General features: G+C 46.9%; 1 protein-coding gene across 1 annotated transcript in view; it reads right to left on the bottom strand.

Moving 5' to 3' along the window:
* Positions 1-9,095, bottom strand: part of ECE1 (endothelin converting enzyme 1) — a 185,531-nt gene extending 176,436 nt beyond the window's left edge. Inside the window, exon 1 of the mRNA XM_020973112.2 lies at positions 8,785-9,095. Within this exon, the coding sequence (XP_020828771.1) occupies positions 8,785-8,787 (3 nt within the window). The 5' untranslated portion in view covers positions 8,788-9,095. The remainder of the gene's footprint in view (positions 1-8,784) is intronic.
* Between the last annotated feature and the right edge of the window lie 17,733 nt (positions 9,096-26,828).

Raw genomic sequence — 26,828 nt, 5'->3', positions numbered from 1 at the left:
CACCCTCTACCAAAGCCAGATGGTACTTTCTCTGCAAGTGAAGGTTTTAGAGCTGCCTAGAGCCTTGAAAAGTTAAGTGACTTGTCCAGGGTAACACAACCACAAGGCTCTTGTCCTGAACTTAGATCTTCAGGCTGGCTCTACTCACTATACCACACTGACTCTCTCTAGACTCCAAGCTCTTTCTTTTTTTTTTAAAGAGACCATGTCCTTCGTATATCTTTCTGTCTTCTTCCCTGGGATGTTGTTGGGTGACAGAGACTTGTGGCCAATGGAAAAAAAAAACATAGGACATAAAAGTCAGGGGGAGCTGGGTTTACATCCCAGCCCCAACAATGATTAGATGTGTAACCTGAGGCATCTCTCTGAGCCTCATCTGGAAAATGGGCACAATATCCATCAGTGATTTTTTCTTTCATCTAATGGGGTTGATATCACACAAATCCTGTGATACCAGGGATAGCCAGATGTTGGAGGCAGGAGAAATCTGAGGTGGTTCTTTCACCAGAGTGGATCAGATCACCTAGGGCTGCTCGGAAGACATGTTCTATGTGCTGGGTCTTGAACAATGAAGATTTTTAACGGAGACTAGGTTGGGGAAGGAAGCCACAGTATCACTGACTTAGGCTTGAAGGGACTCCAGAGGCCATCTAGTCCATATGAAGAAACTGAGGCAAGGAGGGCTAGTAACTTGTCCAAGATCACCCAAGTAATAAGTGGCAGAGTGTGGATCTGACCCCAGAGCCAATATTCTCTCCCAAGGATAGAGACAACATGAGCAAAGAGAACTAGGGGAAACAGAAAGTGGTAGGGTGGAGGTGGGGGGGCGATCTCTGCTGCAAGGAGCCTCTGAGGGAGGAGCCAGGGCCAAGCCAGATGGGAAGCTCCCAAGTCCCTCCTTCCCCAGTCCTTCACAGCTGCCCTGATTCTGCTGGTGAAACAAGGTATCAACGTTATTTATAAAGTTTCCAAACAGAACAATTTGTCCATCTCCAGTTCTGCAAGGGAAACATGAGTGAATCACATACCCAGCAAGTGGCCTTTGGCAGACCCTGCCTAAGATGACAGTTCAGGTTCCAACCACTGACTTCTCCAAAGGTCGCTCCCCGCCTGTGGGTCCAGGCTCCTCCTCTCAACTTCTGGCCCCACACGCCCACCTGGGGCTTTCCACAAGACACCTGGAGCCCTCTTTGCACCCCAGTAGGGACTGTTCTGTTCCTCCCCTGTATTTATTCATTGTTCTAGGCCTCCTATCACAGCTCCCTAGGACGATATCACTCCCAGGGTGGCCCCGAGCTTAGCTCTTGGCCAAGCTGTGTGAGAAGGGACTCCTGGGAAGCTAGGGAGAGCTGCCAGGTTACACAATATCTGGCTCTGGCAGAACCTTCAATGGCTCCCTACTGCCTCTGTAGCCAGGTCCAAGGCTAGCATTCGAGGCCACTCATGATCTAGCTCCTACATCCATTTCCATCTTACATCACAGAATTTTGTGCCTTGCACTCTGCAGTCTGACCAGCTGTAGAACTCATCTCTGCCCTAGTCTGCCTGAGCAAGCTCTGCACTCTCCCACCTCCAAGCCTTTGCTTATACTAGAGCTGAGGACTGTGGAATGGGACACCTTGGATGAAAGGTAGAGCAGTGTACCAGAAACGGCACTGGACCTGAATCTGAGGTCTAGATCCAGCACCTCCCAGATTCGTTAATGTATGTGTGGGTCGGGAGAGAAATCACTTGAACCTTGTGAAGGCTCAGTTTTGTCATCTGTAAAATGGGGATATGGATTGTACTTAGGACTTCATTGGTAGAGGGAGATGCCAATGAGGAATTCCCTCTCCCGAAGCAGGTACAACTTATAAAGGGTTGCCTAGGGGCACTAAGAGTTAAGTGACTTGTCCAGTGTAGGACTTGAACCCATGACCTCCTGGCTCTCTTCTAAATGGGGATAACAATTCTTCCACCATGCATCTCATAGACTTATTGTATGCAAGGTGTTCTGTAAACCTTTAGGTGTTTATAAATACAGGGAAGGCAGCATTGGAAGAGTGAGAAGAACACCAGACATGGAGTCTGGAAAGTCCTGGGTTCAAATCTCAACTTGTAAGACTCCCCCAAGCTGTGTGAGTCTGGGTGGCTCACAGCCTCTCTGTACTACATGGAGAACTAACTTTGCAGGGTTATAGGATTTGAGTTCTAAAGGTGAAAGGACCTCAGAGGTCATTCCATCCAGCCCTCAACCCCCCATTTTACAATTGAGAAAACTGAGTTCTAGGAAAGTGAGGTAACTTTGTCCAACTTGTCTCCCATAGAGAGTAAGAAGGAGATCAAAGGAGCAGGTCGTTTGACTTCTAAACCAGGATGCTATCCACTGCACCACATGGCCACCTTGCTGTAAAACACTAGGAGTTCTGGACCTGAGGTCAGAAAGACACGAGTCCAAATCCTCTGACAGGTACTAGCTGTGTGACCCCAGGCAAGTCATTTAACCTCTGTCTGCCTCAGTTTCCTCCTCTGTAAAATGAGATGAAGAAGGAAATGGCAAACCACTCCAGTATCTTTGCCAAGAAAACCTCAAGTGACTCTGTTTCCTCATCTGTAAAACAGGGATAATAACAGCAACTAACTCCTAGGGCTGCTGTGAGGATCAAACGAAGTAACATTTGTACAGCACTTAGCACCGTGCCTGACGCATAGTAGGTGCTATATAAATACTACCTAGTGAAAGCACTAAAGAAATGAGAGTTATTATTTTTTATGTTAGACCTAGTCTATTTTTTTAAAAATGCTCAGGCAAGTCCCTTAGCCACTCTGTGCTACTTTATAAGACAGCTGAAGAATAACCACACCAAAAAAGGCGAACATATGAATATAAGCATCTGCCATCCTGCATTGGGGATTTCATCCTATTTGAGTTGGCCGTGAGGCATAAAGAGAAGAGAGCTGGACTTGAACCCGAGCTCCAGCATTCACTAGCTATGCAACTCTGGACAAGCCTCTTAATCTCTGAACCTCCACATCTATAAATTGAGGAAGTTGATCTATACAGCCTTGAAGGTCCCTAGAATCCTATAGGCCTTTCATGGCAGCTCCATCTCTACAAGAAGGGTTAATGGCCTGGGCTGGGGAATGGGGGACCATTAGCTCTATCCAGAGGGTAGCCAGGAAACGGAATGTGAACTCTCTGGGAACGAGTCGTGGAGAAGAACCCTGGGGGACAGAGCAAACTTGGCTGAGCATGGCTTTGTTTGGATGGTGTTGAAATCCCCACATACGCCCCCCTACCCTTTCCCCTCCCTCCCAGAGAAGGAGAGTCCAGCAAAACACAGCGCGAAGGGCCTTGCCTCCTGGCAGCCTAGAGTTACCCGATCTTGGGAGGATTATTCCATCAGCTGGGGCTAGAGCAGGGACTGGCTCAGGAACCCTATGCACTTGTGGGTGTCAACAATTCACACCATCAGCTGACCCAGTTTCCTCTGAATCTCATTTCCAGGCTCCTCAGGCTGGCATTCCAAGAACTCTAACAGGTCGGGACAGCCTGATGTCTCCCCAAAATCTCAGGGAAGGGGCCTCAAAGGTCAGCTGATCCAACCTATAACTGAAAAAGAATCCCCTCTAGAATACCTCCAATAAGTGGTCAAATGACCCTTGTTTGAAACTTCCAAAGAAGGCAAACTCCTCACCTCCCCTGAAGTAGCCTACATAGAACATTCAGTCATCTCCAATTGTTACCCAGCCTTTCTATCTGCCCTGCTGCTGAACCCTCTAGACCACCAGACCTTGCCATCTGCCCTGCTGCTGAACCCTCCAGGCCACCAGACCTTTCTATGTGCCCTGCTGCTGAACCCTCCAGGCCACCAGGCCTTTCTATGTGCCCTGCTGCTGAATCCTCCAGGCCACCAGACCTTTCTATGTGCCCTGCTGCTAAACCCTCTAGACCACCAGATCTTTCCATCTGCCCTGCTGCTGAACCCTCGAGACCACCAGACCTTTCTATGTGCCCTGCTGCTGAACCCTCCAGGCCACCAGGCCTTTCTATGTGCCCTGCTGCTGAACCCTCCAGGCCACCAGGCCTTTCTATGTGCCCTGCTGCTGAACCCTCCAGGCCACCAGACCTTTCCATGTGCCCTGCTGATGAACCCTCCAGACCACCAGATCTTTCCATCTGCCCTGCTGCTGAACCCTCCAGACCACCAGACCTTACCATCTGCCCTGCTGCTGAACCCTCCAGGCCACCAGGCCTTTCTATGTGCCCTGCTACTGAACCCTCCAGGCCACCAGACTTTTCTATGTGCCCTGCTGCTAAACCCTCTAGGCCACCAGATCTTTCCATCTGCCCTGCTGCTGAACCCTCCAGACCACCAGATCTTTCCATCTGCCCTGCTGCTGAACCCTCCAGGCCACCAGGCCTTTCTACGTGCCCTGCTGCTGAACCCTCCAGGCCACCAGGCCTTTCTACGTGCCCTGCTGCTGAACCCTCCAGACCACCAGACCTTACCATCTGCCCTGCTGCTGAACCCTCCAGGCCACCAGGCCTTTCTACGTGCCCTGCTGCTGAACCCTCCAGGCCACCAGGTCTTTCCATCTGCCCTGCTGCTAAATCCTCCTATAATCAGTTCAGATTCTCAATTAGAATGTGAACTTGTGAATCTGAAGGGAAGTTTTTTCCTTGGAGGAATCTAAATCTGCCTCTGGCAGCCTCCATCCATTGTTCATTCTCATCTTTTGGCCCAAGCAGAACAAATCTAATTGTGTGATGATGAGTGTTAATAATAACAGTAGCAACATCTTGTCCTAGAAAACCCCTGGATTTGGGGACCACTAGGCTGCCATAAGATGATAGCTCTTGAGCTAGTAGGGGTCCAACTCCTTTATTTTCTAGATGAGGAAACTGAGGCTTGAATAATACCCAAGGTCACACAGGTAATAAGTGACACAGCTGGATTTGAACTTATGACATATGAATCCAAACCTGTCACTCTTTCCACTGTGGTTTCCTTCCCTGACAAGACCTGGAGAGGATGTGGGTTTGAATCCAGACTCTGTTCTGCAGCAGCTGTGTTAGCCTGGGCCAGTAGCTTCCCTGTGCTTGGCCTCAGTTCCCTCATCTGTAAAATGTGGGGATTGCACTAGATAACCCACTCACTCATTCATCCAGCAAGCTCGGTTCTAGGATTAGAGATGGCTTTCCGTGTGAGGCATGAGTAAAAGAGAATCTTGCTGATAAGAAAAAGTAACTGTCCATCTGTAAACTCCACTGGGGTCTGTCTTTACAAAAACTGTGAAGTATGGGGCAATTAAGTGGTGCAGCGGATAGAGCATCTGCCCTGGAGTCAGGAAGACCTGAGTTCAAATCTGGCCTCAGACACATAACACTCACTAGCTGTGTGACTCTGGGCAAGTCACTTAACCCCAATTGCCTCACCAAAAACAAAAACTGTGAGGTTGATAGTACAAAGAGGGGCCCATTTGTAGGTTTAGGGAGAAAAAAAATCAACAACCAGAATCTTGGAGAATAAACCTCTTGTCCTTATCTTGTAGCACACCAGAGCTGGGATCAGAAACCAGCTCATTCTCCCTTCCTGTTGTTTCTAAGAGAAGAGAAGATGGCTATCTTTCTGGAATGATTTAAGGCTAGACTTGCAAAGAGGCAAGGAGGCCTCCCACACGTGGAATAATGTCTTGAGCCTCCCCTCCCCTCGATGTACTAGAATCTTAATGTCAGCTAAAATGTAGAGTAAGCTCCCTGTCCCTGGAGGTAGTCAAGCTAAAGCTGGAAGACAACCCGTCAGAGATGCTGCAGAGGCGATGCCTGCCTTGGGTGAGTGGCTGGCTTAGATGACCTTGGAGGTCCCTTCTAGCTCTGAGAGTCGACAGCTAAAAATATCATATCTGGGGACACACGGTGTAAATGGAAAATTGAGTGGGAGACACACATATGTCACCAAATGCTATAAGAATGAGGAGGAATCAGCTGGCAAGGAGGCTGGGAAAGGAAAAAAATAGCCTGTTGGGGGAATACCCCTATTATAGGATCACCACTTAATCTCAGAGTCACCCAGGGTTCCTCTTCTCTAGAGGAAATTTAAAAAATCAGAATGTCAGAGCTGAAAGAGCCCTGAGAACACAAATGTCAGAGCTGGGAGGGCCCTAAGAACCAAGAATGTCAGAGCTGGGAGGGCCCTTAGAACACAGAATGTCAGAGCTGAGAAATGCCTTAGAACACAGAATGTCAGAGCCGGTAGGGCCCTCAGAACAGAGAATGTCAATGCTGAGAGAGGCCTTAGAACACAAATGTCAGAGCTGGGAGGGCCTTTAGAACACAGGATGTCATTACTAATCTGTGTGACCCTGGGCAAGTCACTTAACCCCAACTGCCTCACAAAAAGCAATAAATAAATAAATAAAATAAAAAGAACACAGGATGTCAGAGCTGGGAGGGTCCTAAGAACACAGAGAGCTGAGACGGCCTTTAAAACACAGAATATCAGGGCTAGAAGGGGACTTAGAACACAGAAATGGGAGAAGCCTCAGAAATTTTCTAGTCCTATCCCCTTCATTTTGTAGATGAGGAAACTGGAGGCCCATGAGACAAGTAAGTGGCTGAAGATCTATCATGCCCCAGTCAAAATAACCTCAATCAGCTAAGAAGTGCTAATTAGTAGCTGGCTGGGTCCTAGATATCAGCATGGCCTGATGACCCTGTTCTTCTCAGCCACCCAACACCCACAACAATAGTCTCTGTTAGAGCTCTTCCTTTCACACAGATCTGAGAGCTTGTACCCATTTCACAAAGCAGAAAAGCTGAAGGTCAGAGAAGGGAAAGAACTTTTCCAGGGTCAGCAGAACAATGGTAGTACCTAACCTAGAATCCAGGCATCCAGTCACCAATACACAACAGGCTTCAGATTGGTTATTGCTAAGAAGCGGGAAGAGACAATACACAGACCTGGAGACCTGGGTCCTAGTTCCAACTCAACAATTTATTAGCCTAGGGAAATCAGACAAGTCATTTAACTTCTCTGACCATCTTCCTACCAGGTAACATGGCAGGACAGATAAAGTGCTGGTCTTAGACACAAGAAGGCTGGGGTTCAAATCCCATCTCAGATACTTCCTAGCTATGTGGCCACAATCTCTCCGAACCTCGGTTTCTTTATCTGTAAAGCCGAGATAACAACACCTGCAATACCCACATTACAGGATGACAGAGAGGATCAAATGAAATAATAGTATAAGAGCCTTGTAAATGTTAAATGGATATCCGTCAGTTATTGTTATTATTTCATCTTTTAACATGAAAAACTTGAGAGAAATCATCCCAAAGGTCTTTTTGCCATCTCCAACGTTCTATGTTTGCAGGATCCCCAGCTTGGACATTCTGTGATGCCATGGTATCAGACTTTGGGGGGCCTGCTGTGCCAGGACCTCCACCTCGGGCCTATGAAGAAGCACTTAGATGCCCAACTTGGTCTGTCCCCTTCTCCCCCCTAGGTCCAAGGCCTGGACAATGTGGGGCAGCTACCGGGAACCTGAGTGGACAAGGAGAAGAATGGAGTCTAGAAATAACCTCCAACTCTGGGTCCCGTCCCCCCATAGGCCACTGGAACCTCCTCCAGAAACTGTGGGGGTTGGGGCAGAGGCACCCAAAAAGTCCCCCTCCTCTAGCTCCTTATCCTAAGGATTCAGTAGGGGGATTTCTACTTGGTAGCTTCTGCTCTTACCTTTCTTCCCAACCTTTTTTTCTCTGCCTCTTCTTCCCTTTCTCTCTCATTCTCCTCAGCTCCTTTCCTCCCTCCCTCTGGTATCTCTCCCCATCCACAATACCCAATTGAGCCTCCTCTTTCCTTTCTGTCCTGACCCCTTCTTTGCCTCCCATCTCAAAATCTCTCTTGTCTCCTCTCCTCCCTAGCTCCATCTTCTTGTTTTCTCTGGCCGGACCCTTCCTCCTCCTCTGTCTTCATTCCGAGTCCTCTCTTCCCTTAGCCACAAGGGTCTTGCTCCTCCTTGCTCCAATCTGAGCCCACCTTTCCTCAGCTGCCTAAGTCATGCCTCCCTCTGTGAAAATAAAAAAAATTTAGGGTGCCTAAGTGGGGTGGGAGGAGATCCCATTCCATTTTCCATTCCTGGCTCTGACGACCCAGATCCAGAACCCTCCGAACCCAACCCAACCCGGAACTGAACCTAATCTAAACCAGCTGCTCTGAAATTCTCTAAACCAAACCCCGGTGTTTTGCTCTGAAGAGAACCCAACCCAAGCTCTAGAACACTGAAATACAATGCAATTGAAAGGCTCAAAAACCGGAGCTCAACCGTACTACTCTAATCTTGGAACTACAACCCAACTCTGCAAACTGGAACCCTCACAAGTGAGCCCAAGGCAGCTGTTATGGGACACTATGAACAAAACCAATTTGGCTCTAGAACGATCAAATTGAATGCTTAACGGGCTGTCTGGAAAGCTGATAACGAACCCAAACAAGCCGCGCTGGAACGCAGAAACGAACCCAATCCTGCAAATCTGAAATACATTTGCACAAATCGAACCTAATCTCGCAACTCTGGATCGCAGAAATCGAACCCAACCCGGCAGCTGAGAAAGGCTGAAATGGAACCCTGAACGGCCGCTCTGGAACGCTTTGCTCAGGATCTCCACCGGTCGCTCTAGAACACCCCGAAGTCAGCTCGTTCCAACCAAAGCGATTCACATCGAGCCGAACCGAGCCGACAGACCCCGACCTGCCCAGTTGGGCTCAGGCCCGCCCTTCGCCCCGGGAGCTCTGCCCTTACCATAGCTCTGCTCCTGACAGCTCTCCCTGGCCCTACTCCGCCTCCCTGTCGCCGGAGGGATCAGGGATGGCTCGCCGGGCGCGGAGCGGCAGCTGAAGCCCGAGCCGGAGCTGGAGCTGGAACCGAAGTGGGAGCACGACCAAGAGCGCGAGCCCGAGCCCGAGCCCGAGCCCGGGCTGGAGCGGGAGCCGGAGCCGGAGCCGGAGCCGGAGCGCGATCTGGAGCGCAAGCCCGATGGGGAGCAGGAGACGGAGCAGGAGCAGGAGCAGGAACGGGAGCAGAGCAGCCGTGCGCTCTGCGCTGTGCCTCCCCCTTTAGCAGAGCGGCGCGCTTCCCCCGGAGCAGGCAGCCCGAGCGGGGCGGAGCCGGCCAGCGGGCCTATGGCCAAGTGGTGTGGGGACGGGCCGGAGCCGAGCAGCCAATCATAGGGGCGGTGGGACGGACTTCCTCACCCCAGCCCTTAACCCTTTCGTGGTGACCTCTCGGGAGAGGCGGGGTGTGTGTGGGGGTGGGTACGTGGGAGAGGGAGGGGGCGGCTAAGGCTAGGGAAACAAGATGTGCGAGGCGAGGCTGCTGCCAGGCCCAACCCCAGGAGCTCGGGCTCCCCTCTGCCCCTTCGGCCTGGGATGGGCTCAATTGTGGGTCACGCAGGGGCGCCCCTCAGGAGCTCTGTGACCTTTGTCTGGGCTGGCGCCTGCTCTTTGAACGTGTGCAACCTGGGGCTCCGCGGAGGCCCGTGTGTGTGTGTGTGTGTGTGTGTGTGTGTGTGTGTGTGTGTGTGTGTGTGTGTGTGTGTGCATTTGTGTGGCTTGTATGTGTACACAAGTGAGTTTATGGGGTCATAAACAGTACAGCCGAATGGGACCTTAGGGATTATCCGATCCAACTCCCTCATTTTACAGAAGAAGGAAACTGAGGCCCAGAAATGGAAAGTGACTTGCGTAGGATCACGCAGCAAGTTAGTGGTAGAGCCCACACTACTTAAATACTCCAAGCATTGGTGCTTTTCTTGTGTATAGATTGAGCTGGCAAGGGCCTTGGAGACTGGCTGGTTCATTTTCTCCTATTATAAAGGAGGAATCGAGGCCAGAGAACTCAAAATACCGCGGTGTTACATAGCTAGTTAGTGCTGGAGACGGCAATTGAACCAAGGCCTCCGTTCCTCTTTCCTCTGCAACTGAAAAGTGTCACAGCTGACCTGCCAGCTCAACAACAACAACGGCAACAATAATAATAACCCACATTTACATAGCACTTTAAGGTTTGCAAAGCCCTTTGCAAATATTACTTCATGGTTGGTGCTATTATCACAGATGAGGAAAACTGAGGCAGACAGGGATTAAGTGACTTGCCCAAGATCACGTAACTAGTATCTGAGGCCAGATTTGAATTCAGCTCCTGACCCCAGGTCCAGCACTCTATCTGATGCATTGCCTGGCTGCCTGGATACTCAACCGTCTGTAGCCCTCGGAGGTAGCACTTCCCCACAACAGCCAAGTGAGATAGGGAGTATATGAATTATTATTCCCATTTCCTAGATTAGGAAAGTGAGGCTCAGAGAGGTAGTGGTTTGACCCAGATCACGTCCTTCCAGTAGTTGGTTGAGCAAGGACTTGAGCTTAGCTGCCTCGTCTTCCAGAGCAGCTAGTTTTCAGCTAGAATCCAGGTGGTTTCCTGAGCACCTGTCCATTTGTACCTCCACACTTACCTGTGAGTCTCAGGCATGGGGAAATGAAGGGGGAAGGGAGGGAAGGAAAGGAGACACAGCCTGAGCCCAAGATGGGGGGGGTCTTTTACCCCTAGAAACTCCAGCAGCAGATTTCTCCTCCTTGGGAAGGTGTTAGTATGAAAGGTTAGTATGGGGGCGGGGGCATGCTAGAGAAATAAACAAGGAATTGAGCACAGAGGGTAAGGCCCCATGTTAGACACTATGGTGGGGGGAAAAAAATTAGTCCAAGCTCCCATGTTCCTTAATCTAGTTGGGGAGAGAAAACATTAAGGTAAAAACTTACCTAGTTGCCCCCAATAACTGAGTGACCTTGGGTAAATCACCTACCCTTTCTCTGGGCCCCAGTTTCCCCATCTCACAGTTAACTAGATGATCTCGAAGTGGTCCTTTACCAGCTCTAACATTCTATATTAGAAAGCCCATTCCAGCTTTAAAATGCCATGGTCCAAGGTCTCTTCCAGCTTTGATGTTCCACTTTCTAAGATTTCCCGAAAATCTAACCTCTAGCATCCTAAGATCTTAGGATGCAGGTACTATGTCTTAAGTGCCAAATAAGAGGGACCATGGTATAGGAGCTCAGAGGAGGGATGAGAGCATTACTGGGGGGTTTAAATCCTGGATCTGGTAATTTACGAGCTACGTGAGCTTAGAAAAGTTGTTTTTCCTCTCTTTGCTTCAGTTTTCATCTGTGAAAGAAAGAGGTTGTATTAGATGATCCCAAAGATTTCTTGCAGTTCTAAATTGTTGCTCAAAATGGGACAGTGGGCTGGAGTGGTAAGCAGTGGCTTACTGGAGGAAGTGGGTCTTGAGCTGGGTCTTGAAGGGTGGCTAGGAAAAGAATTGGAAGAAATAGATCTGATCACCTGTAAGGGTGGGGCAGGGCTAGTCAGAGAAGGCTAGTGACTGAGCAGCCTACCTGAAAGTCCCATTGAAGGGGGAAGAAACTTGCAGGGAGAGGAAGAGGTCCCTTCCAACTCTAAATCAAAGATACTTTAATCTGATGACTTACTGCCCTGTTCTCTAAAGCAGCAAGCCTAGAAAGGGGAAGAGGAAAAGAATCAGAGAATCATATCTTTAAGCTAGAATGGACCTTAGGCCATTGAGTGGCCTCAGAGGCCATTGAGCCAAATATTAATTTTCCAGATGAGGAAAGTGGAAGGGCTTAACCAACTTACCCAAGACCACATAGTGTCTGAGGTAGGATTTGAACTCAGGTCTTCCAGACTACAAATTCAGAATTCTATGCCATCTAGCTGCCTTCCAGTGCTGGCACTGTGGGACATGCATACCATTCATCCACACCACCTCTGTGATCCAGTGATGCTGACCTCCCGGCTGTTCCTACAACAAGACATTCCATCTCCTAACCCTGGTCATATGTCCCTTATGCCTGGAATTATCTGCCTCCTTACCTCTGACTCCTGGCTTCCTTCAAGCCACAGCTAAAATCCCACCTGCTTTGAAAAGCCCTTCCTAATCCTCCTTAATTCTAGTGCCTTCTCTCTGTTGATTATCTCTAATGAATCCTTTCTATAGTTTGTGAATCATTGTTTCACGCTGTCTCTTCCATTAGACTGTAAACTCCTCGAGGGCAGGGGCTATCTCTTGCCTTTCTTTATATTTCCAGTACTTAGCACAATGCGTGGCACATAGCATGTTTATTGACTGGCTGACCGCCTCATCAAGGGATCGCCTCGTCATCAACCTGGTCTGGTTGTGAAAATAACACAAATGCACATTAATTATTATCAAAAAGATAACCAAGTCATATGAGTCACTGGATACATGAAGCTGATGCTAGAGATCCTTGTGTGATAGCCCCCAGATTCTCCTGGCCTCCCCACTCACAGCTCTAGTCTTTGATAATAGAATTTCAGAGGTGGAAGGGCCCATGGAAAATAAAATCTTTGAAAAGGAGGGAAAGATAGAAAAGTACAAATTTTTCTAGTAGTCTAGTAGCAAAGAGCAAATGTGGTGTCAGAGGACCCGGGTAGATTCTATGTTCGAACACAGAATATCAGAACTGGAAGGAATGCCTATAAGAAATAGAACGTTAGAGGAAACAGATCTTAGAACATAGCTTGTCAGAGCTGGAAAAGACCTTAAAACGTGTCAGCCCTAGGAGGGGCAATGGGAAATAGAATATTAGAGGAAAAAGATCTTTGAACATAAAATGTCCAAGCTAGCCCCCAGAGCATAGAGGTTTAGAGCTGGAAGGACATTTAGAAAATGTTTAGTCCAATCCATTCATTTCATATATTCGGAAACTGAGACTCAGAAACTTGCCCCAAGTCATGCCATTTGTAAATGTCAGGGCTGTGCCTAGAAGCCGTAATAGCATTATTATGTGACTCAGTTAATAAATAGCTATGTGACTTTGGATAAATACTTAACTTCTTTGGAAGATGCGTCTCAAATCCAATTCAATAAAAAAAAAATCTCTGTGCCTTCTCTAAGGGCCCACCCTAAATGCAGGTGATATACTGAGTCAACAAAGTATTTCAAAGAATTTCCAATCTGGTAATTAGAGGAATACATAAATAGACACGGTACAAAGTCTATGGTGATAGGGTTAAGAGAGACTGAGACTAAGTATTCTCTAGAAAATTTGAGGAGCAAGGGATTATTTCTCTTTCCACTAGTAGTGATGAGGAAAAGGAAGTAGGTTGTAGGTGTGAGGGATGACCTGTTGGGAGGTACGGAAGCAAATGAGGGCAGGACAAGATAGACTAGGTCAGGGGTAGGGAACCTGTGGCCTCGAGGTCACATGTGGCCCTCCAGGTCCTCAAGTGTGGTCCTTCACATATGACCTCGAGGCCGAAGGTTCCCTTCCTCTGGACTAGGTGCTAATCTGACTTGGCTGGAATACAGAGTGTGAGGAGAGGAAGAATGTGAAAGATGGATGGAAAGGTAGACTGAATTACTATGCAAGTGACTCCTGAATCTATACATCCAGCCCCAATCTTTGCCCCAAGATCTAAACCTGTATTTCTAACTTCCTACCAGATATTTCTCCCAGCACCTCAAACTCACTGTGTCCAAAACTGAAGTTATCATCTTCCACAAAACCTTGCCCTTCCTACCAACTTTCTGATTACACTTGATGTAACCGAGGCATCAAGCCTCCCTGTCACCCAGGCTCAAAATGTCTCGGACTCCTCCTTCTTCCTCATCTCCCGCATTCAATCACTCAGAGGCTCCTGTTGACTCTACCTTGGCAATGTCTCTTAATTCTATTCTTTCTCCCTCTGTGCCAGGGTCCTATGACCTCTGACACAGGCCCACCCCAGCTAATAGCAAAGGCCTGATCAGAGAAGATGGATCTTAGGTGTTCTTTATGCCTGTAGGCAGCACACCTTAGAGCCTGGTGCATGAGATGGTCCTCAGGGACACACACACACAACACAAGAGGAAATAAATACAGATAGACTAAAATTTCCAGAGACGCACTGCTATGATACAGAGAAATCTTTCCATGCTCTGTTGCTGTCCTTCCTGTCCACGCCCTTCAGCTACACAGCCCCACAGGCTTAGATCCTTGTTACTTCTCAAATGGACAAGCATAATAATACCACAATAATTCTAAGTGGTCTTTCAGTTCTCTCCCCTCTCAAATTTTTCCTGCACAAAGCTACCCAAAAAATCTTCCTAATGCACACCATGCTACACCCCTGTGGAGAGATAACCATTGCCTATAAAATAAAGGAAGAAGTCCTTATCTTGGCATTCAAGGCCTTCCACTATCCAGCTGCAAACCTACCTTTCCATCTATCTTTCACATTCTTCCTCTCCACACACTGCATTCCAGGCAAACCAGAGTAGTACCTAGGCTATCTCATTCTGTCCTCATCTTCCTTCCTGTAGATCATCCCTCATACCTGCAACCTACTTCCTCCTCATCACCACCTGTTGAATCCTTCTCTTCCATTAAGGCCCAGCTCAGAAGTCATCTTCTCTTAAGTCTCCCTCCCCCAAGGTGATAAATGAAGCCGTGAGAGTGGATGAAAGTATAGAGAGAAAGGAAGGGTAAGGACAGAGCCTAGCGTGAAGGTGGGGTGAATCCACACTTATAAATAGGGGAAAGAATATAAACTATGAAAGACAATTGAGCTGTTAAGAGATAGGAGGAGACACAGGAAGGAGCAGCGTCATAGAAACCCAAAGAAGAGAGAGTTTCCAGGGGAAGGCAATGTAGTGTCATGGAAGGAGGACTGCTCCTGGAGTCCAAGGAACTAGATTCAAATCCTACATCTCATCCTTACTATCTTGTGATCATTGGTCATTTTGCCTCCTTAGCCCTGGATTTCTTCATCTGTAGTATGGGTGGGAGTTTAGGGCATCCACTTTGGGGGACAAGTCAAGGAGAATGAGGAAAGTCACGAGATTTGATGATCAAGATGCCCTTAGGGATCTTTCATCATCAGTGACAGTCTTAGTTGAATTTTCATTGAAAGTCACATCTTGAAGGGCTAGATAGTACATGAGAAGTGAGGAAGTACTAGCAGTGGCCATAGAGACTCTTGTCTGGAAGCTAAGGGGAAGAATTACAGGGTCAAAAGAAGGGCTCGCTTTAAGTTGGAAGACATGAGAGGTAGCATGGCATAGGAGACAGAGGGGTGACCTTCAGACGAGTCAGACCTGGGTTCAAGGCCCACCTCTGACATATTTGGGCCACGTGACCCTGGCAAAGTCACAAACTTCCAGTGGTCCAGACAATTCTCTAAAACTAGAAATGGCAGAATAGTTCTCTCATTCCATTGGCTTGATTAGTTGAGCATTTTCAACTGTAGAGAAACAGAAAAAGAAACAGAGACAGAAACAGAGACAGAAAGACAGAGAGAGACAGGGAGACAGAAAAAGAGAGAGACAGAAAGAGAAAGAGAGGTGGAGGGGGAGAGAAAGTTGTGCATATCTGGAGACAAATGGCAGTACAGCAGAGAAGGCAAGATTAAGGATGAGAAAGAGGAGGGATGGACAAGCACTCCAAGGAGATGGGAGGGATTGGGAGCAAGGACACAAGTAGAGGAAAGGGGACTTGGCCTTGATGCATATCTGTGTGTACACAGTTGGTGTGTAAATGAGCTAAGTAGGAATAGAAATAAGCTCCATTCCATCCAAATGATGCTCCATTCTGCCCCCAATCTGTAGGAAGTCTGGGGTCAGAGGTCAGGCCTCCTCGAGCAGTCAGTAGTGCCAGCGGTGCCAAGTGCTGGAGAGTCTGGGGTCTTGCTTTAGGGTCCCTGCATGATCTTGGCTTCCTCTGCAGCCCTGATCACTACAGCTGGAAAAGGGAAGGGGGAGGAGGGCAGGAGGCTGAGGAGGAAATGGGAAGGGAGATGATGTGTGGCACCCGAATCTAAAGAGATCGCTTGGAGGCTACAGCCCAAAGCAACAGAGAGATCTGGGCAGCCGTTTCTCACTTTTCTGCCATCACAGAGTGAGCGAGTCACTGCTGGAAATAATGAGAGGATGGAAAATGGAGAGAGGAACCCAGCAATTAGCGGGTGCATGGGCCAACAAACAGGAACAAAAGGGCTTTGGATCTCTCTGGAGACACTGGATCCCAACCTCCAAAGAAAACCAGACTGCCTGAGCCCAGATTCAGGGAGATGCTTTTACGACCATTTGCTACCCCCGTCTCCCATTCTTTTTTTCTTCTGAGGTCTCTGCCCTCTCAAAGACAGTATGATCTTTGTCACTGAATCCTCTCCTAAAGTTTTCTTTGACTGGTGGCAGGATGGGACAAGTAAGTCAGTGTGGTGTATTGGAAAGAGCTCTGGACTGGGAGTCAGGAGCCTTGAGTCACACCAAGTCAATTCACCAAGCATTTGTTAAGGGCCTACTATGGGCCAGGCACAGTGGTAAGCACTGGCGATACAAAGCAAGAAAAAAACAATTTTTGGCCTCACGGAGCTCCCAGTCTAAACAGGGAGACAACATACAATAAACCACTTTGTGCAAACAAGATATATACAAGATAAATTCTAGGTAGTCTCAGAAGGAAAGCATGTTAGTACTGGAAGGGACCTTAAAAAATAGAATGTCAGAGCTAGAAGGAACCTTAGAACATAGACTATTAGAGCTGAAAGAGACCTTAGAACACAATGTTTGAGCTGAGAGGGACCTTAGAATACAGGGTACAAATGTAAGAAGAGAATGTGAGAATTGGGAAGGACTTTACAGATTATAGGATGTTAGCGCTAAAAGCAGCTTTGAAGCAACGACTCCTCCAACCAGAAGGAGCCTGTGGGATCATCCCAGCCCATCAGTCCAGTTCTTCCCTTTAATAAATGTGTAAACAGAGACCTAAAGAAGGACAAAGATGGAACTGGAACCCAAGTCTGCTTACTTGAGCTACTAATCCACTCTTCAATAATGAATCCTTTGGGATTGATAATGAGATGATGAATTGCCTGCATCATTTGGGAGGTGTGTGGGGTGTGGGGAACCAAGGCAACCTTTTCCATAGGCCAGCTGGTGCTAAGGAAGTGGGGTGATTTGACACTTCTTTAAGAAGCAAGTGTGTTTATGACTATTATGGAAATGTTTTGCATGACTATACATGTATAACCTATATGGAATTGCTTGCCCTCTCAAGGGGGGTGGGGGTGGGGAAGGAGGAAGGGAGAGAATTTGGAATTCAAAGCCTTAAAATGAATGTTAAAAATTATTTTTACATGTAACTGTGGAAAATAAAATAATAAATAAACAAAAAAAGAAGCTGTTTTGCTATAAGAAATGATGAAGGACAGTCTCCAGAGAAACTGCAAAAACTTGTATGAATTGTTGCAGAATGAAGTGAGCAGACAAGAGAACAATTTATATATTTAAACTTTAACTTAAAAACCCTGATCAGTGCAATGATTAACCCTTGATTCCACAGGACTAATGATGAAGTATGTTACCCAACTCCTGACAGAGAAATGATCGTTTAATAATGTAGAATGAGACACATTTGTGAACATGATCAATGTGGGAATTTATTTTGCTTGACTGTGCATATTGGTTTAATTTTTTTTCCAGGGAAGGGAGAAAAAAATGGGAGACAGAGAAGATAAATACTTGTTAATTTTTTAAAAGTTGATACACACACACACACACACACACACACACACACACACACACACACACACACACACACATATATATTTAAAGATGAAGAATAAAGGAGGCAGTCAGCCTTTGCTTTAGACCCTGGCATTGCTTAGGCTCAGTGTTGGCAGGAAGGCATTCAAACAGCCAGTATCCCATCAGCTGCCAGCTTCTCAGTCCTTCCTTAAGTGAGACCAGGCTCTGATTGCTTCCTAGGGTGGAGCTCTTCCAGGTGCATTTCATACCACTCACCACCCCTCCCACCCCAGTTCCCTTATCATTCCTGCTCTGACTCACACTGTTTGCATGGCAGGTGCTGAAGGCCTGGGAGGGCTGGGGAGATGAGGTCACTGACATAGCCTGTCTGCGGAGGCCTTATCCAGGCAACAGTGCCCTCTCTGCATCATGGCCTCTGGGCAAAAGAAGAGGACAGTGAGGATGTCTGTGCATATGATGTGGGGAGGTGACACCTGCTGCAGAAATAGACCAAACAAGAGAAGGAAGTGCTGATAAGCAGGACAGCTTTGAAAGCTCTGTGTTAAATGGAGTGTCGGCCTAAAAAGAAAAACATGCTACACATGGAACAGTCTTCGTTTCCTGTACAATCCTCTCCTTTTCTTCTACAATGTACATGGAAACACATTTAATTTCATATTTTGTTAAATTCATAACTTTTTGGAGGTTTAAAATAAAAGGATCTTGGACTTAACTGCCTGGTGAAAAGAGCCCTGGCACAAGCTAAGGTGGTAGACGCAAGATGGCGGATTAGAAGCAGCAATGCAGCCAAACTCTCCTAACATTCCCCTCCAAACAACTTTAAAATAACGCCTCAAATCAAATTTTGGAGTGGCAGACCCAACAAAAGGTCAGGGTGAGACGTTTTTCCAGCTTAAGATAACTTAGGAGGTTGGCAGATCTGTGACTCTGGGGTGGGGGCCGGCTCAGAGCACATGGGTGGCAGGTAGTACCAGCACCAGCACCAGCCATGGGCCTCAGAGGTGGCTGTGTGACAGCAGCAGCAACAGCAGCAGCAGCAGGAGGAGGAGGAGCTATCAACCTAGAGATAGTAAAGGGGCTGGACAACTGATTAGAAAGAGATTACAGGGGACCCTTTGCTGGCACCGGATGCAGCTGGCACTGCCTGGCAACTCTATCACCCATATACAATTCTGGGTTATAGTTCCAGGGTAGAGAGGGGAGTTAGTGCTTGCTACCACAGAGGAACAGGGACCCAAGTAAAGACCAGAGCATAGACCAGGAGAGCAGTGACTACATACACCTTGGATCACACCACCTTGGAAGTACTGAATACTTGCAGACCCCTAAAGCTAACTCTGAAAATAGCATGAAAAGATCTAAAGCTTGAGACTAAGGCCCCTCCCAGGGACATTCTGTGTTCTAAGGATTCTCCCAGCTCTGACATTCTGGGTTCTAAGGGCCCTAATGGCTTTGACATTCTGGGTTCTAGGGTCCTTTCAAGTTCCCATGATCTAAGACCTAAGGCTCCTTCCAGGTGTGACATTCTATGATTCTAGAAGCTTGGAAAGCGCTTGCCCGAAGGGTCTGTGGGGATACTCCTCCTAGGACATCATTACATAACACTTTAAGGGTCACAGGGCACTTTACCCATATTGTCTCATTTCATCCTCCCAACAATCCTGGGAGGGAGGTGCTAATGTGATTCCCATTTTATAGGTGAGGAAACAGGTGGAGAAAGGTTAAGCAGCATGTTTGTGTCTCACAGCTGCCAAGGTTTGGGGCAGGATTTGAAGTCAGGTCTTCTGGATTCCCAGTTCAGAACAGCCAGGTCACAGCCCTAGGGTCCCCTTCCACACCTATTGGCCTCTCTGCAGGCTCGGGCACTCTGACCCAATACACAGTGTTATTGGCCCTGGACAGCTCTCACACCCAGTAAATACAAGTTGCTGCAATCTAAGCCCTTGGAGGGAGAGCCTCATTGGAGTGGAGCTGGGGAAAGCAGAATGGAGAAAGGCTGCCCCCTGGTGGACAGAGGTTTTCATGGTTGACTAGAATTCGGCTACCTGGCAACCTTCTTAGGGGGATGATTGAAGAACCACGTTGGACAAATAAATCATTGAGACTTGCTGTGCTGGTGATCTGAAATCCTCCGGATCTGTGGGATTGTGGAAAGTCTGAAGAGAAGTGGAGACTTAGTCCTGGGGCCCGTGGGCTTTGACAGGCCTCAGCTAGTGAGGCACGGGGAAGCCAAAGCGGAGAACAAGAAGGTTCAGTTCTTTTGACCCTAAATTGTAGGCAAAAGGTCAAAGGAGCTAGTGGAAACTGAAGGTATCTAGCTCACTTGGCTGCCCTTCTGTCAACAAGCATTTATGGAAGGGGAGTTGCAGAGAGCAATAGAGGGGTGCAATTGTAAAGGACCTTAGAACATAAGATGTCCCAGCTGGGAGAGGTCTTAGAGCAGAGAATGTCACATATTGCCTATATTGCCATTTTGGGGAGGGAGGTGGGGAGGGAGGGGGAAAAAATTTTTTAAACTCAAAAGCAAATGGAAGTGATTGTTGATAAATCAAAATAAGTTAATTTTTAAAAAAAGAACACAGAATGTCAAAGCTAGGAGGGGCCTTAGAACACAGAATGTCACAGCTGGAAGGGGCCTTAGAACATAGAATGTCAGAGCTGGGAGGAACCTTAAAACACAGGAGGTCAAAGCTAGGAGGGCCCTTAGAACACAGAATGTCAGAGCTGTAAGGGTCCTGAGAACACAGAATGGCAGAGCTGGGAGGGCCTTTGAACACAGAATGTCAGAACTGGAAGGGGCCTTGGAACACAGAATGGCAGAGCCAGAAGGGCCTTACACAGTTTCTAGGCATTCCCATTCTCAGCCACAATAACCATCATCATCTGTCTACAAATGGGGCACTTTGTGCCAGGAGCCAGGGCCTCCCCCAGCCCACCTGATCTGCTTAGCAATGACGATGAAGATAGAGAAAGGGGTTATGTAAATGTCAAAAAGCAGGAGTGTGTATTTCTGGCTATCTTCCGAAGCCCAAGACAGACCTAATCCAGCCATAATTCAAGCTGGGGAGCCTCTAAATTGTCTCCTGTAACTTTGTTACAGCATAATAACTACATGGCTCCAAATCCCGTTTCCAGGCTACAGGACCTGGAGAGGAAACAGATGTACAGCCCTTGTAGTGAATTAGAAGGCTGGAGAGTGGGAAGGGCTTTGAGAAAGGGAATGCCTGAGCACATGCGTCTGGCCAAGGGCAGGATCTGGGGCTGTGGGGGCAAGTGGTCGGGGTGTTGAGGGATTTTTTCTGAGGGTGGCTGAGGGGAGGGGAAGGAGGCAGTTCAGTGTTTCCTGTTGAGGCACATAGAAGAGTCATAACTAGGTCCTCAGGGCAGGCAGAGTCAGGCTGAAGTAGGAAGAGTAACTGGGGCAGAATCAAAGGACCTGGGTTCACATGCCGACCCTGATACTTGTTGGCTGTGTGACCTCGGACATATCACTTCCCCTCGTTTAGTCTTTTCCTCTCTCTATGAAAGAAGACACTGGCATTCCTACTTCCCTGAGCTTTCATTAGGAAACTGCTTTGTAAACTATCAATAATAATAGTTAGCATTTCCATAACTTGCTTTACAAAATTATCATTTGATCTTCACAGACGATTGCTTCACAGAGAGGTAGATGCTATAATTAACTCCATTTTACAGATGAAGAAACTAAGACAGGCAGAGGTTAGGTGACTCACTCAAGGGGCCGTTTCTGGATTTGAACTCAGATCTTCCAGACTCCAGCCTGTACTCTATCCATTGCACTGCCTATCTACCAACTGTGGAATGCTATAAAACTGGGGGCAATTGTTTCAACAGTACAAAAGTGTCATAGAGAACTCCCTGACAAGCCTGATCTTTTAAAATAAAAAAGTGAGTATCTTAGACACACACATACAGAAACTGAATGCTGTTATATAATAATTATGTAATGTATAACATGATCATATATTTGTTATGTATGATATGCTTGTGCCCTAAGATTAAATGAGAAAATACCCTCTTCCATGTATTGATGAGGACTGTTGACATATAATATTGAATATACCGACAGACACCAGTGATATATTGGTTAACTTTGCTGAATTGCTTTTTTTCCTCTTTCTTTTTAAAAATTTTTTGTTTCAAGAAATGGCTGTCTGGGTAGAGGCAGTGGAAAGATAGATGCAGGGGGCAGCTAGGGGGCATCTAGGGGGCAGCTAGGTGGCGCAGTAGATAGAGCATCCAGCCCTGAAATTAGGAGGACCTAAGTTCAACTCTGGCCTCAGACCAAACACTTGACACTTACTAGCTGTGTGACCCTGGGCGAGTCACTTAACCTCAATTGCCCCCAAAAAAAGAAAGAAAAAAAGATTCAGGAAAGAAGGGGGCATAAAAACCAAATACATCAATGCAAATTTAAATTTTTTAAGCATGATTATCACAGAGATGGGTTAGGGAAGGCATTTGGTATGAGGGTTCATTGCAATAATTGTGTGTCAAGATGGAAAGCCTTCTCGGACGTAGTATTCAACATAATGGGAATTTTATTTATAGAAATGATGCTTGATGATCCAGTGCTCTGGGTTATACATTTCTTGACATAATTCAACAAGCGTTTATTAAGCACCTGCTATGTGCCAGACACTGTTCTTTAAACATCAGGGATGGACAGATAGATAGAAGCTTTATTAAGCGCTTACTGTGTGCTAAGACAAGTATGAATAAGGAAAACAGTCCTGCTCTCAAAGTGCTTACAGTCTAATGGAGAATCTAGCCCATAAAAGGAAGATGGAAAGGGGGACGGTATGGAAGTATGTGGAAATGGCCTAGGAGTGACATAAAGGCCTGGTTCCAGGAAAGTTTCCAGAAGAGGCCAAGTTCGGGAGGTGGGGGCAGGGGGGAGAGTGGAATGAGGACGATAGCTAATATGAATGCAATATGGTTAACGAGATGGCTAAAATGAAGGGCTGATTCTAAAGCTCTCCTCCTAGTGTCTGAGGACCCCAGGTCAGAGGCAAAGGTTGTGGGGGTGGTGTGAGGATATGAGATCAAAAGTGAAGAATTAGGGGCAGCTAGGTGGCAAAGTGGATAGAGCACTGGCCTTGGAGTCGGGAGGACCTGAGTTCAAATCCAGTCTCAGAAACATAATACTTACTAGCTGTGTGACTCTAGGCAAGTCACTTAACCCCAATTGCCTCACCAAAAAAAAAAAAAAGAAAGAAAAAAAGTGAAGAACTGTCCTTGCCCTCATGGAGCTTACATTCTTCTTGGGGAAAAAACATGTACACAGAAATATATGATGTCCCAACTACATACAAAATCAATTAACTGTACTTTCTGAGTGGTAGGAGAGGGAGCAGTAACAATGAGGGAATCAGGAAGGCCTCAAGTCAACAAGAATTTATTCTGTGGCTACCATGTGTCTCTTGAGCCTTGAAGGGAGCTAGCTGTTTCAGGAGTGGCAGAGGTAAAGAGAGAGCTCATTCCACGCATGGTGGCCAGTCTGTGCAAAGCCTTGGAGGTAGGAGATGGGATTGGAGTGTAAACTGCTTTAATAGGCTAGCATTTAGAATGTGGAAGATGATGGTCCTGTTATACTTTCTGTCCTGATCTGATTTAACTGGAACATGTCTGGGTGCCAGAGATTAGGAAGGACATTGACAGGCTGGAACATCAAAGGAATCTCCTTGGGATTGATTGTACCTTGTAGAATTTGCCCCAGTGACTGACAGAAGGGGATTAACAGGCAGAATGTACCTAATCTCATACTGAGGTGTCACAGGTGGGCTGGGTAAAGGTTCAGGAGAGTGTTAATATAAGGTATAGAAGCGTATGGATAAGCATCGTGTTTGCATGTGATGCAGATTTGTGTGTTGTGACTCGATAGGAGGAGCATCAGAAGAAGGAATGACATTGATTCACACTTTGGTCCAGAAGGTAGAGAGTCTGGCCAAGTGAGAAGACTGCAGGCAGGGGACTTGGTGTTTCCCTGACGTATCATTGGAGTCCTGGACCATAAAAGGCCCAGCTGATCAGCACCGATGTTAAGCAATTAGCTAACAAGCATTAATAATGATAATGATGATGACAATTTTATATTGATTAGTAATTATTCATTATAAATGCTTGAGGATGAGTCTTCCTGATGCCAAACCCAGTGCTCTCTGCACTGTGTCACCTAGCTGCCCCTGGCTGGCATGCAGTAGGTACTTAATAAATAGCTATTGATTGATTGATTGACCCTATGCATCTCCCTCTGATGGGAGCCTTCATAGACAGACTCTGGGTAGGGCATTACCCCAAATGTGATGGGATGGGGACATAATACTACCTGCCATTTATAGAGCAGTTTAACACTGGCAAAGTGCTCTGCACACATTATCTCCCTAAGCCTCAAAATAGTCCTGTGAGGTAGGGCCCACAGATGTTATTACTTCCATTTTATAGATGAGAAAACAGAGGCTCAGAGAGACATCACATAGAGTATGGAACTTGGAGTCAGCAGATCTGGTTTCAAATTCTGCTTCCACTTAGTAGCTGTATGATCAAGGGTTAAGTCACTTTCTCACTCTGAGCCTCCCTCTGAGTAAAATTGGGATAATAACACATTATCTATCTCAAGGGGCTGTTCAGTGCAAACTGCTTTAACAAGAATGGATAGAATTGATATAGTGTTTTAAGGTTTATATAGCAATATATACATCCATGTCTATACACACATACATATGTGTATATATGCATGTGTGTGTATTCTTGTTTGATTCTCCCCAACAACCTTGGGAGGTAGGTACTATTATTTTCTCCATTTTACAGTTGAGAAAAATGAGGCAGGTAATGGTTAAGTGAATCGATTATTCAAGGTCACATAGCTTCACAAATCTGAACATGGATTTGAATCTGGGTCTTCCCGACTCTAAGGCCAGCACTATGCATTTTTGTTTTGCTTATATTTGTATCCCCAGCACTTAGCAGTACCTGACCCATATAAACATTTAATACATCTTCCTTCCTTCCATCATTCCTTCCTTTTTTCCTTCCTTCCCTTCCCAAACCTAAAGAACCAATCAATAAGCATTTATTAAGCACCTACTTCATTCCAGACACTGTTTCCAGGCCCCAGGGATAAAAGCCAAAGAAGGAAACAGTTCCTACAAATGTGACATTGTTGTCCTTTGTGCCTGGGAGCCTGACTCAGCTCTGGGGGCTCACTCAGGATTCCTCAACTTTTTGCTCACTTGCTCAGGTGAGTTTTCTTGGAAAAGATGCCATTGGGCCAGGTTGCAATAAATAGGAGAATTGGCCGCTCTCTGAGTCTTAGGAGCAAGGATGCCTGCAGAAGTGTCTTCAGGGCGAATCGTGTGCCAGCGTCTGTGGACAGGTTGAGTATCTCCGACTGTGTGTCAAATTGTGCCTTGGTGAAAGACTTAAGAGTGTTAGGATGAGGACAACAGGTGTGAGAATGTTCGTGCGTCTTTGTGTGAATGTGTGCACCCACCCTGGGAGCGTGTTCGTGAATGTTTATATTGTAAGCTGGGAGACTGTGTCAGGATGGAAAGAGGGAGAGAGTGAGCGTGTGTGGCGTGCTATGGACTGCATCTTGGCAGGAGCCTCCTTCATTTCTGGCTCCTGTCAGGCTTTTCGAAGACTGATGTACTGTGGGCACAGCCAAGAACCACATTCAGTATTTATTCACCTAAAAGATTGAGTGGAAGGGAATTAAAAACCCTGATGAACCACAGATGTTTCTCGTCTGAGCAGCTGGGTTTGGGAAACTAGCAGTGGATACTAGTGTTGGCCAGCAGGGGGCAGCCGTGGCTCACCCAGGAGGGTGGGAGCATAGGAGCCAATAGAAATGGGTGAAGGGAGGGCTAGAGAGGGGCTGGGAAGAGGATGGGTTTGAAGATGGGGGAAAAAGTGGGTGGGGAGAGGAATCCTGAATGCTGACTCCTAAATGTATTTAACCTCCCTCCTGAAGTCCAGTCCTGCATTTCCTGTGGGACATCCTCCCCCAGAACAAGGGGGTTGGGGGCTGGGGAATGGCCTCTGAAGGCACCTTCCGGCTAGCTGGAAGATCTTGTGATTTCCATCTGGCTGTCCTCTACACATCTCATATGCAAAAGGCCCCATATGCAAACAAGTCATTGACAGTCTTAACAATGGAAGGGACTGCTGCCAGGTCCAGGAGGCGGGACTATTTGTCCCTCTCCCCTCTCTTCTCTCCACCTCCAAGCTTTGGGCCCATTTACAGCCAGGACTGGGTTCAGCCCTGGGAGAGCCTGACCCCCTAGAAGAGGAATTAGATTCCTTTTCTCACCTTCTTTGGCTCCATATACTTTCTCATCCTAGTGCCCCAGAGGCAAATTGCCTAAGGGCTTAGGTATAGATCATCTCAGGAAGATCTCTCCTAAGCCTGTGTCTGGGAGAGTATAAAGGTATTCCACTGATGGTATAGGTATGGGACATATCTTTGTTTCCTATAAACCAAAGAAATGCTAAACATAAAATACTCACAAACATGCATTGATAAAGACTTAAATAAGAGATAGTCCTTATTCTTTACTCATTTCAGTCATGTCCAACTCTTTATGACCTCATTTGGAGTTTTTTAGGTGAAGATACTGGAGTGGTTTGCTATTTCCTTCTCCAGCTCATTTTACAGATGAGGAAACTGAGGCAAACAGGGTGAAGTGACTTGGCAGGGTGACACAACTAATAGGTGTCTGAGGCCAGATTTGAACTCATGAAGAGGATTCTTTCTGATTCCAGGCCTGGCTCTTTATCCACTGTATCACCCAGCTGCCCCTAGAGACAGTACTAACTGCTGTTATACTTTAACAAAAGATTGATAGTTGAAAGCATCTCAACATGAAACAATTTGTGGATCTGTTGGGTAATCATTTTATAGATTACCTCTGCTCTTCACTGTCTTCAAAAAGTCCATGTCATCTGGGAAGCTAGGCCTGGGGTTGGGCTCATACTCTAGATAAAGGTTATCTTTTCCACTACTAGAGTAGTAGCTGGTGAATCCTGCCTTTGCCTATGGTCAGCTCTAACTAAAGGACCTGGCACCACAGAACCTCTCTGATCACAAGGTGGCCACTAGGGCTGGACACATCTGTCTTGGAATTGACCCTCGTTCTCCTAAGATCAGTAAAGAGCAAACCCAGACCTAGAATCAGGTTCACTTAGGCAGGATGGAGGTTTTAGC

This window comes from Phascolarctos cinereus, unplaced genomic scaffold (genome assembly GCF_003287225.1).
Source record: "Phascolarctos cinereus isolate Bilbo 61053 unplaced genomic scaffold, phaCin_HiC Scaffold_726;HRSCAF=1367, whole genome shotgun sequence".
NCBI lineage: Eukaryota > Metazoa > Chordata > Mammalia > Diprotodontia > Phascolarctidae > Phascolarctos > Phascolarctos cinereus.
The sequence above is the reverse complement of the archived record's forward strand: the minus strand, read 5'-3'. Positions and strand labels throughout refer to the sequence as shown.